At 46.3% G+C, this 11,920-nt stretch overlaps 1 protein-coding gene across 1 annotated transcript; it reads left to right on the top strand.

The window, feature by feature from the left end:
• The first annotated feature begins 7,752 nt into the window (after nucleotides 1-7,752).
• Nucleotides 7,753-11,182, top strand: LOC131812523 (forkhead box protein D4-like 1). Its single transcript, XM_059142191.1, has one exon. The coding sequence runs from the start codon at nucleotides 9,247-9,249 to the stop codon at nucleotides 10,600-10,602; it is 1,356 nt and encodes a 451-aa protein (XP_058998174.1). The 5' UTR covers nucleotides 7,753-9,246; the 3' UTR covers nucleotides 10,603-11,182.
• The last annotated feature ends 738 nt before the right edge of the window (nucleotides 11,183-11,920 follow it).

The following is an 11,920-nucleotide window of genomic DNA, read 5'->3' as shown; positions in this document are numbered from 1 at the left end:
AAAAGTAACAAGGTGCAAAACTTCAGACATAACTGGCAGACAATGTAGGAAATTTAGCCATCTTTATATTAGTGGTTGATGTGTAAATGTACAGTGGCTTACTTATCTCCTATTCCTACTAAAGGCCAGGTCTGCATAACTATTCAGATTGTAAGAGAAAAGCATTAGATGGAATTTAAAGAAGAGCTTTCCCAAACTAATGACAAGGTATCAGAAGGCTATCAAAATACCTTTTGGAATTTTGTTTTCCCAGAATTTTATTTTATTTTATTTCTTGAACAATTTTGTTTATTTGACAGACAGAAATCACAAGTAGGCAGAGAGGCAGGCAGAGACAGTGGGGGAAGCAAGCTCCCCGCTGAGCAGAGAGCCCAACTCGGGACTTGATCCCAGGACCCTGGGACCATGACCTGAGTTGAAGGCAGAGGCTTTAACCCACTGAGTCACCCAGGAGCCCCCCCCCCTTTTTCCCCAGAATTTTAAATAGAAGAGTTACATCTCTGTGTCTTGAATGATTCTAGTGTTTGGAGGCAGGCTTCTTGACTAGCCTATCTGTCTCTCAGGGCACCTGGCTGGCTTAGTTAAATGTCTGCCTTCGGCTCAGGTCATGATTGCAGGGACCTGGGATCAAGCCCTACATCAGGCTCCCTGCTCAGCGGAGCCTGCTTCTCCCTCTCCTGCTCCTTCTGCCCTCCCCCCCACCCCCCCGCCCATGCTCTCTCTCAATGTATATATTTATAGATTATATTTAATCTTTAAAAAAATAAAAAGACTGTCTCTCCTCGCCTACATTCTGTCTATTTTTTTATTTTTTAAAAGATTTTATTTATTTATTTGACAGAGAGATCACAAGTAGACAGAGAGGCAGGCAGAGAGAGAGAGAGGGAAGCAGGCTCCCTGCTGAGCAGAGAGCCCGATGCGGGACCCGATCCCAGGACCCTGAGATCATGACCTGAGCCGAAGGCAGCGGCCCAACCCACTGAGCCACCCAGGCGCCCCTCTGTCTCTTTTTAAATAAAAGTTCTCTGTATTTATCCATTTGCCTTCTGAATCCATTCTCTTAAATCCGTGGTTGAGAGAGTAAGCTTACTTGGTGGTGGTAGATTGCCCAATAGAAACTCATTTGATTTTTGTGTCTGATCTGGGCTGTGATTCCACTTCTTTTCCTTCTTGGCTGTGTAATCTTTGGCAGACTATTTTCTCAAGACTGGTTTCCGTATTTATAAAGTGGACGGTGATGATATCAATCATTCAGTGTTTTTGTGGGGATCGAATAGATTTTTTTTTTCATTATTTTTTTTTTAGTTTTTTTATTTTTTATAAACATTTATTTTTATCCCCAGGGGTACAGGTCTGTGAATCACCAGGTTTACACACTTCACTCACCAAAGCACATACCCTCCCCAATGTCCATAATCCCACCCCCTTCTCCCAAACTCCCTCCCCCCAGCAACCCTCAGTTTGTTTTGTGAGATTAAGAGTCACTTATGGTTTGTCTTCGAATAGGTTTCTAATGCACCCAACGCAGCTCCTGGCACACAGCAGAACCTGGATAAATTTTTTCTTCTTCCTAACAACTTAAATTGATTTATTTTATAGTTAATGTTGACACAATAATACCCCATAATGTTCTTTGACAAACAATTAGTATCTTGATTCATCTGTTCTAGAAATATGAGAGGGCGCTTACCTTAATTGTCCTGTTGCAGGAGAAGTGTTTGAAGTAATATCAATCAATACTCTTAAAAGTCTGTCTTTATCAAACTCACAAATATTTGTTTTTTCTTTAAAAGGTATTAATCTCTAAATATTTTTTATCACACAAGTATTTATATTGTAAAAAATGCAAGCGTTGCAGATGAAGTCAGCCTCCCCTGACCTTTCTCCTTCTGTCACTGTCACTCTTTGGAGGTAAGCGAAGTTGTCAGCTTCCTGTCTGCCCTTTTCCATGTTTCTTTTCGCTCACACACATGGCTTGCGTTGTTGCCTAAAGTGAATTGTTTTTCAGTGATTAGAACCATAATTGATGCTGCTTCCTCAGGATATTTAGAAGCTTGTTATAAATATCCTTAAGGAAAGGTTTTATTTTTATGTGTGTGTTTTAAATAAAATAATTGTATATTGTAATACAACTTGCTTTTAAATTTTTATTTATTTATTTAAGAGAGAGGGAGAGAGCGTGCACCTGGTGCAGGGGTGTTGCAGGAGAGCAGAGGGACAAGCGGACTCCAAGCTCAGCACGGAGTCAATGTGACACCAATCCTACCACCCGGAGATCATGACCTGAGTCCAAATCAAGAGCTGGCCATGCAACTTGCTTTTTTCTTTCTTTTTTTTTTTTAAACTCAACTATTAGTCTTAGATCTTTCCATGGTCATATTGCTGCATAGAAGTTCATAGCATAGCATAGACTACATTCATTTAAAAAATCATTTATTGAGAGCTTCCAGTCTGCCCCTGCGTGAGCACTGGACTGAAGCTGCAAAGGATGGGTAAGGGCCAGGATTTTACTGTGTACATTTTGGTGGAGGGACATAAATTAGAAAATTCAAGGGAAATAAGAAAGCTGATAAAAGTACTGGGTGGGCCCGAGAAGCGACCCTGAGGAGAGGTGGTGTCTACGTTGAGAATGAAGCTGAAAGGTCATGCACTGGAGTAGGGAAGAGAAGCAGCTTCCACAGAGAGGGAGCAAGCAGTAGAACAAGGCTTTTAAGTGGAGCCCGCACAGTGCCAGGCAAGAGCAGGCAGGAGGCCGGGGTGGCAGAGGATAGAAAACCAGGGTATGGAGAGGGACTGGGGCTGTGTGCTGGGGCCAGGCTGGCTGCTCCTCCAGCCTCAGAGCAGACCACATGTGGTTTATGCTGAATGCCTAGGGTTTTAGCTGGGGTCCTAATGTGGTTTGTGATCGCTGGGGCAGATGAACCAGTCCTTTGCTATCTTTGGAACTGCAAACAGTGCTGCTGTGACCAGCCTCCTGCAGCAGCATCTCTGTTCTCATGCCACAGTGTTTCTCTAGAATGGAGAGGTACGGGTGGAATCACTGGCCTCGGGCATGTGCACATGTGAAATGTTTAATAGAGCTGATAAACTGCTCCTCCAAATGGCTGTAACTTTATACAGGAGAGTATGAAAGTACCCATTTTTCCAAACCTGGTTAACACACTCGAACCTTCTCAGGTCCGTGTGGAATGGCGTCTCACTGTTTTAATTAATTAATTAATTGATTAAACATTTTATTTATCTGACAGTGTGCATGCACGTGAGGGGGGAGGAGGAGAGGGAGAGGGAGAGGCAGACTCCTCCCTGAGCAGGGAGACCAAGACAGGACTCGATCCCAGGACCCCAGCATCATGACCTGAGCCCAGGCAGATGCTTAACCGACTAACCCACCCAGGCGCCACTTCACTGTTTTAAGTTTTGCACTGTATTTTTATGTTGCTTATATGCCCCTTTAAAGATGTGTTGTTCCGGTCTTCCTTCTTATTTTTCCCCAAATGAAATATTTCCCCATGATCATAATTGTTATTGGTTTAACCTACACTTCAGAGGACTTGGGAACTTGCCCTAGATATCCTGGAAAGAATAATTTTTTAAATAATGCAAATCACTGAATAATGTGGGCTGTTACTCTGCTAGCTATAGAAAATTTGAAGGGTCTTGATGAGGAGGGTCAAGGTTTAGGCATAGTCCATCTAAAACTCTCTTGTTTACCAAGTAATATAGGATAGATTACTAAATCTCTCTGAGCCTTTGCCTCCTTATTTCGTAAGATGGAGATAAAATGCAAATCTCTCTCCATTGTTCTAGGGGTGAAATTTAAAGCACCCTCAATACAGAGTCTCAGTAAATGCAAATTCTCTTTTTATAGCAAGATTTGATTTTTTAAAAATTCAAACTTTCTGAATACCTTCCTAAAGCAGAAGTTCTTTTCTAGGCTTTTCCCAGCTTTTAGTGTAAGGGGCTTGAACATTGGTTCTGAGTGCAAGAAAGCTGTAGGAAGAGGTCAGCACAGGGTGTGAGGGAAGACCAGGTGACTGAAAGGGTCTATAATTATGACATTTGAAGGAAGTTATCCACAAAATAACGCTAAGAAGCTTTTAAGCACTTAGGAGGTTGGTTGCTTGCTAAATTGATTAATAGTCTCCTTTAGATTTACTAGTGTAGGTGGGAAAACTATTTTTAGATTGCTTTGAAAAGACTATTCCAGGGCGCCTGGGTGGCTCAGTGGTTTAAGCCGCTGCCTTCGGCTCAGGTCATGATCTCGGGGTGCTGGGATCGAGTCCCGCATCGGGCTCTCTGCTCAGCGGGGAGCCTGCTTCCCTCTGTCTCTCTCTGTCTGCCTCTCCATCTACTGTGATTTCTCTCTGTCAAATAAATAAATAAATAAAATCTTTAAAAAAAAAAAAAAAAAAAGACTATTCCAGTGTTAGAAATGCCATACATTGTGGAAGTGAAAGAAGTTGTTGAAAGAAGTAAATTCTGCCTTCATGGACTAGCAACTTGCCCTACCTACTTCTATGAGAAACAAAGATACGCTAGATTTTTTCCCCAATTAGTCTTAATATGAGAATCGACTTTAACCATTGATGACTACATTGCATTTAATTTTCAGAGTGAAATGGAGAGAAATCAAACATCATCATCCTTTTTGTAGATTAGTTTAGAACGTTTGGTTTTTCATACTGAGATGGCATTTTGTGAGCTCGATAAGTTTGTTCAGAAAAAAAAACTATTGTTAGGAAAGAAGTAATCACCAATTATTATTACAGAGTGCCCACCGTGCACTAGGCCACATGTTAACTATTGCAGGGGCTGCAAAGGAAGTTTTCTGATTCTTTTTTTTTTTTTTTTTTTAAGATTTTATTTATTTATTTGACAGAGAAAACAAGTAGGCAGAGAAGCAGGCAGAGAGAGAGAGAGGAGGAAGCAGGCTCTCCGCTGAGCAGAGAGCCGGATGTGGGGCTCAATTTCAGGACCCTGGGATCATGACCCAAGCCGAAGGCAGAGGCTTTAACCCACTGAGCCACCCAGGCGCCCTGAAGTTTTCTGATTCTTATGGCAGTACTGAAACTGAAAGGATGGGACAGTAAGAGTTCCTTTCCTGCTTCTCTTTTTTTCCTTAGAGTGACTTGGCATAATGGGATCTTTCCAAAACACTCAGTCTTCATTGATAAATCTCTTTGTTTTTACACTGACATATTTTGTTTAACGGTTTTGTTTAGTTACAATTCATGTACAGTAAACTTCACCTTTTTGAAATGTACAGTTCATGGTTTTAGTATATGCACAGGTAGTAGCAAGATTCCAGAACATTTGCATCTCTCTCCAAAGAAACTGTCCATCAGCAGTTACCCTCGCTTCCCCTGCTCCAAGCCCCCAGCAACCGCTGGTCTACCTTCTGGGTCTATAACTGGTGTATTCCGGACTCCTTTCACATACCATAATGTTTTCGAGATTCACCCATGTTGTAGCATGTATTGGTGATTTATTTTTATTGCTGAACAAAAAGTCTGTACCACATTTTATTTATCCACTCATCAGCTGATGGGCATTTGAGTTTCCTTCTGGCCATTAGGCCTTTTCCCCCATATTTAATTTTTTAAACTAATAGAATGTAATTTTCAGAACAGTTTTAGGTTTACAGGAAAATTGAGCAGATAGTACAAGATAGAGATACAGATAGTAGATGTTCCCATATCCCCTCCCCAGTCAGTGAATGTCTTACAATAGTATGGCACATTTGTTATAATTAGTGAACCAATATTGATACATTATTATTAATCAAAGTCCATAGTTATTCAAGTATCCTTGGGTTGTTTTGTGGGGGTTTTTTTGAAGGTTTTATTTATTGAATAAAATGAGTGAGAGAGGGAACACAAGCAGGGGGAGTGGGAGAGGGAGAAGCAGGCTTCCCACTGTGCAGGGATCCCAATGGGGGCTCAGTCCCAGGACCCTGCAATCATGACCTGAGCTGAAGGCAGGTGCTTAATGACTGAGCCACCCCAGCGCCCCCAAACAGCCTTAGTTTTTACCTAGTCTCCTTTTTCTGTCCCAGGATGTCACCCAAGGTGTTAGTTGTCATGTCTCTGTAGACTCCTCTTGGCTGTGACTGTTTCTTAGACTTTCCTTGTTTTGGTGACCTTGATAGTTTTGAGTATGGTCTTTTTTTTTTATCTATTTGAGAGAGAGAGCAGGTGCGCGCCTGTCCACACAAGCTGGGGGGAGGGGCTGGGGGAGAGGGAGGAGCAGGCTCCGCAGAGAGCCACCCAGGCGCCTGAGGATGGTTTTGATTAGGTACATAAAATGCTCCTCTCTTGGAACTTGTCTGTTTTTCTCCTGACTTCATGGGTTTTGGGGAGCGAGATCACAGAGTGCTATTTTTATCACATACAAAGGGTATATACTATTCACATGGTTTATGACTACTGATGTTAACATTTATCCCCCCCCCCCATGACCCAGCTGAAGTGTTTATCAGGCTTCTTCACTTGTAAGATTATTCATCGGCTCCCCTTGCCCCCACACCAGTCTGGAAGGAAGCCACTCAGCGTGCCCACCACGGTAAAGGAGTAAGTGTACGCCACCTCCTCAAGGGTGCAGTATCTATGTTACTGGGAATTCTTCTGCATGGGAGACTTCCTTCTTTTCCCTCATTTATTTTTGGGGGTCTTGTTTTGTTTTAAAGCAAGCCTTATGCCCAGTGTGGGGCTTGAACTCAGGACCCTGAAATCAGGAGTCACATGCTTTACTGACTGAGCCAGCCAGGTGCCCCTCCCTACCCCCATTTATTAATTTACTTGATTGTTAATTTTTATCAGTATGGATGCTTGAATATTTACTTTATACTTTGGGTTGTAACCTAATCTTTCCTCAAATTGTTCCACCCCCACCAGAGTGGCTGGGGGTGGGGGTGGGAGGGGGGCTCTTTCATTTGTCCCCTTCACCCTCTCTGACTAACCTCCCAAGAATGGAGGTTGTTTCAGTTGTTTTGGTTTTGCATGCCTTTCCTTTTCTTCTTTCATTTTTAAATCACCCAAATCCCCATAGAAGTTGACTCTAGGAAAACCAACAATACTCCCTTTCCAGGTCGTCTGGATTCCTCTGCTCCAGGCAGAAAGGTCCTTTACCTGCAGGGGGTTGAAGGGAAGGCAGCTGGGCGCCTGAGTTTGAATAAGACACCTGTTGCAGCCCTCCTGGAGCTTAGTTTAGTAGATCACACAAGTAATAATTGGTGACTCTGGGATTCAAACACAAATCGGTTAGGCTCAAAAGTTCTGTCATTTGTCCTTCTTCAACCTACATCTGACTAAGAAGCCTAAGAAGGTGAGAACCTCAGGAGTAATGGATAAGCTTTTAAAAGACAGGAGAGAAAACAGTTTTCAAAAATTTTATCCTGAAAGGACTAGCTGGTTTGAGCTTTTTCTTTTTTTTTTTTTTTTTTTTTTGAGCTATTTTGTTTCATTTTGTTGTTATATTTTGCCCTTGTAGCTGGCTTCTGATTTTTTCCTGAAAATTCATTAGCATGAATCCAGGGTAGAAGTTTCATTCTGTGACAAGCAATGCCATAATACAACGTTTTCCTGCTGCATTTTTCTTAGATGCCTTCTCAAATTCTTTTCACTAGTGGGTGGGTATTAAATCATGAATATATACTGTTGTTCAGCATTTCAGCATAAGATCCCCTTATATAAGACACAATATATTCCACTGCACTGCTGCTGTCGTCTCTGAGCAGATTGGAATAAAGCCCATCTAAAAATCCTCTTCAAGGACGTCAAGTGAGTTCATCGGCTTCTCCGCCGGGTCGCTCCTCCAGTGTAGGGAATGCAACCTAGTCATTCGATAAAGTGCTGAAATTGCAGCTCTTCCTTTGCCTTATTTAAGTCTCAACTTTAGGATTATTATAGTAAAGGTGCTTAATGTTGGCTTTAAAAAGGGGAACAGGATAGAGCACATCGGGAGCCACTGACTCTCACGCTGGTGTATCCCTTGGTGTTTTGAGGCTATTTTTCAGAAAACGGGATTTTTCACACTGGCTCTCTACTAGTTAGTCTGTGGCAAAATCAGTCGTTGGTCATGGCCATTTTTTTTTTTAAGATTTTATTTATTTATTTGACAGACAGAGATCACAAGCAGGCAGAGAGGCAGGCAGAGGAGAGGAGGAAGCAGGCTCCCTGCTGAGCAGAGAGCCCGATGCGGGACTCGATCCCAGGACCCTGAGATAATGACCTAAGCGAATTCAGAGGCTTTAACCCACTGGGCCACCCAGGCACCCCGGTCATGGCCATTAAAAAAAAAAAAAAAAAAAAAAAACAGTGATCACTTGTTTCATGAAACCCAATTTAGTTACAGAAATCTATCTATCCAAGATCATGACATGAAATGTATTTCATGCTGCAGTTCAGTGTTCAAAGAAGTTCGAGAATCAGTGATGCAAGGGGACTTCTCTTTAGCTCTCCTGCTTTCTTTCCACCCTGAACTTCCATAACTTAATGCCAAGGACATTTCAGCCTTTTCTGGAAAGCTGAGCCAGGAAGAACATTTTGTGGAGCTAAGGTGCAGAGTAGAAGGGAACATGCAAGCTTTCCTCACACCCCCCTGAGTTCACGGATGTACTTATTAGGACATTAAGAATGTTTCAGTGCATCATTGTGGATGAGGACCCATGAAAATGGGTGAATCACCAGCTATGAAACACGAAAACATACTTTTACTGTTACACATTGTTTTACAGTCAAGCACCAGACACTTACTGTCCCCCCACCTTTTCTGTCCTCCAGGGGAGAGGCCTGAGTGGAAGTAGCCCTAGATGGTTGGGTACCATACTTTCCTGCCTCTTCTTTATGTGCACGTTTCCGAAGGGCTTTAACAAGCACATCTTTGCTGGCGGGTGGGTGTAGGAAGGAGGAGGCTGAAGGTTCTTGCCCTGTCGGGTAACGTGCAGAGGACCCTCATCATTGGACTGCGTCGGGAGGGAGTGGAAGCTCTCGTAGGGGAAAAAGGGGTATAAAGGAGAGGGGGAGCCAACCACACAGGGACTCCAAGAAGCCTTAATAAAAGGCAAAGCGCATCTTTGCTGGACGGTGTTGGAAACGAGGAGAAACCAACAGAAAAGGACACCACCAAAAGGGCAACGGCAAGGGTTTCTGCTTTTTGGAACATTCTTAACCCAGAGCTCCAGGCCAGTCCCCCACGAGCCAGGTGAGCCGCCGCCACCTCCCCGGCGTCTGCGGAACCTGCTCCTCCATGAACTTGCCAAAACCGGAGCGCCTGCGCCCCGCACCGCAGCGCAGCCTCCCAAGCTCCGACGGGGAAGACGGTGAGATCGACATCTTGGGAGAGGAGGAAGATGAAGACGAGGAGGAGGAAGAGGAAGACGGAGAGACGGAGGAGAGCCAGCGGCTCCTAGGGGAGCTGCAACCGCCGGGGACGCAGGAGGCGCGGCGGGGCGCGGGCGCGCTTCCCCGAGAGCCCCCCGAGAGCGGCGGCGCCCCGAGCGACTCCTCCAAGTTCACGGCATCGAGCGGCCCTGCGGCGGCCTCTGGGGACGGCCCGCAGCCGGCGAAGCCCCCCTACTCGTACATCGCGCTCATCACCATGGCCATCCTGCAGAGCCCGCACAAGCGCCTCACGCTCAGCGGCATCTGCGCCTTCATCAGCGGCCGCTTCCCCTACTACCGCCGCAAGTTCCCCGCCTGGCAGAACAGCATCCGCCACAACCTCTCGCTCAACGACTGCTTCGTCAAGATCCCCCGCGAGCCCGGCCACCCCGGCAAGGGCAACTACTGGAGCCTGGACCCCGCCTCCCAGGACATGTTTGACAACGGCAGCTTCCTCCGCCGCAGGAAGCGCTTCAAGCGCCACCACCCGCCCCCGGGAGTCCACCTGCACCACCCCTTGGCCCTGCCCGCCGCGCCCGCCGCCCTGCACGGCCCTTACCCGGGCCTGCTGCTCGGGGCGCCCGCCCCGCCGCAGCCAGTCCCCGGGCCCTACCCCGTCGCCGCCGCCGCCGCGAGCCGCCCATGCGCGCTCCTGCACCCTCACCCGCTTCGCTACCTGCTGCTGTCGGCCCCGGCCCGCGCCGAGACGCCCAAGAAAGCGCAAGGCGCCGACCTGGCCACCCCAGGCGCGCTCTCTGCCCTGCAGCCCTCTCTGCGCTCGCAGCCTCGGGAGGAGGAAAAGGCGCCGGCGGCGCGTCTGGGAGACGGATGCTCACCCTTCAGTATCGAGAGTCTCATGCACGGGGTCCGGGGAGGGGGCACCAGGGCCGCGCAGAGTCCGCCCCCGACCCCGTGGGGCTACTGCCATCTGCTGCAGCGCCCGTCGTGCCTGTGGCACCACCGGGCCGCTAACCCCTTGCTGCACGTGTCCGCTGCGGCCGCCGCGGCCGCTGCCCGAACGATTTTAGGGCAACAGCAGCCGCTGCCGCAGCCCCAGCAGCAGGAATGCACCCGCGGCTGCACTCCCAGCGAGGGCGCTCCGCTGGGCCAACACCTGTCCGCCCCCGCGGCGCTGCTGGGGTGTCAGCCTGGAGCAGAAGGCTCTCGGCTGACCACGGTGGCCAGCCTTTCCGGCAGAGAGGGTATCTTGCCAGCTTTTTGAGTAGCATCCACACTTTGTCCTGGCGCTGACTCCGCCGGGCGCACCTGCAGCCAAGGCATAGCGCAGAGCGAAGAGGGGTCCCGCTCTTTTGGTCTTCGGCTCTCATCCTCACCACCCTGCAAGGCAGGGACAACGCGGATGCATCTGAATCCCACAGCCGAACAACCACTAACTGAACCATACAGTTAGGGTCGCTGCAAAGTATGTACAAAGCTCAAGTTGGATGCTGTTCAGACAACCGGGACATAAACTTCGGCCGGAGGCAACACTTGCCCTTTCTTTTCCAGCCTTCAGTTGTGGCTTCCGGGGCTCTTCCGGTTACACATTTCCAGAGGAAGTTCGAACGTGAGTGGGACATTTTGTTCTGGTAAAAAAAGAAAGAAAGAAAAAGAAAATATAAATGTCCAATGCACAACTTGTTTCCCCTTCTTCACTCCCTAGAAATTGTAAATACCACCAATGCAAAATACTTATGTTCTTTATGAAATGGATGTGTAACATGGAATTTTAATTTTGACACATTTGTTTCTGCTCTGTGTGTCTGATGTGCCACCTTCTGCGGAAAGATGTTAAAATCAAAAGCTAGCTATATAGACTAAATAAAATGCGAAATCATTACACTACGTCGTTTATTTCATATTATGTCTCAAAAATTGCTTTCCAGATGGAACTTCTTTCAAAACTTAGTTCTTGGGGCGCCTGGCGGGGCTCAGTCAGTTAAGCATCTGCCTTCTGCTGGGGTCATGATCTCAGGGTCCTGGGATCAAGCCCGAGGTCAGGCTCCCTGCTTAGCAAGGAGCCTGCTCCCTCTGCCCCTCCCCCTGCTTGTTCTCTCTCTCTCTCTCTCTCTCTCTCTCTCACACACACACACACACACACACACACACACACACACACTTTCTCTCAAATAAATAAAGTCTTCCAAAAAATAAAAATAGGGGCGCCTGGGTGGCTCAGTGGATTAAGCCTCTGCCTTCAGCTCAGGTCATGATCTTGGGGTCCTGGGATCAAGCTCCGCATTGGGCTCTCTGCCTGCTTCCCCCTCTCTCTCTGCCTGCCTACTTGTGATCTCTCTCTCTCCTGTCAAATGAATAATTTAAAAAAAATCTTTAAAAAAAAGTTATTTCCTCCCAGTTAAACAATTCAGTTTTATAATCTGTATTCATTATAGGTATCAGAAACAATTTTCAAAATGGCTTTCAAAACTTAAATAGTTGAAGTTGAAAAGGTCCTGAGTTTTAAAATAATGGGATTCAGTACTTATGAAACTGATAGAAGAGAAAAAATGGGAGGAAACTAAATATATTCTCCGTTTGTT

The sequence above is a fragment of the Mustela lutreola genome, chromosome 12 (genome assembly GCF_030435805.1).
Source record: "Mustela lutreola isolate mMusLut2 chromosome 12, mMusLut2.pri, whole genome shotgun sequence".
Taxonomy (NCBI): Eukaryota; Metazoa; Chordata; class Mammalia; order Carnivora; family Mustelidae; genus Mustela; species Mustela lutreola.
This window is presented reverse-complemented; position numbering and strand designations above follow the sequence as displayed.

Excerpts from the sequence above, each read along its gene's own strand:
- LOC131812523 (XM_059142191.1), top strand. The coding sequence starts at position 9,247 with ATGAACTTGCCAAAACCGGAGCGCCTGCGCCCCGCACCGCAGCGCAGC.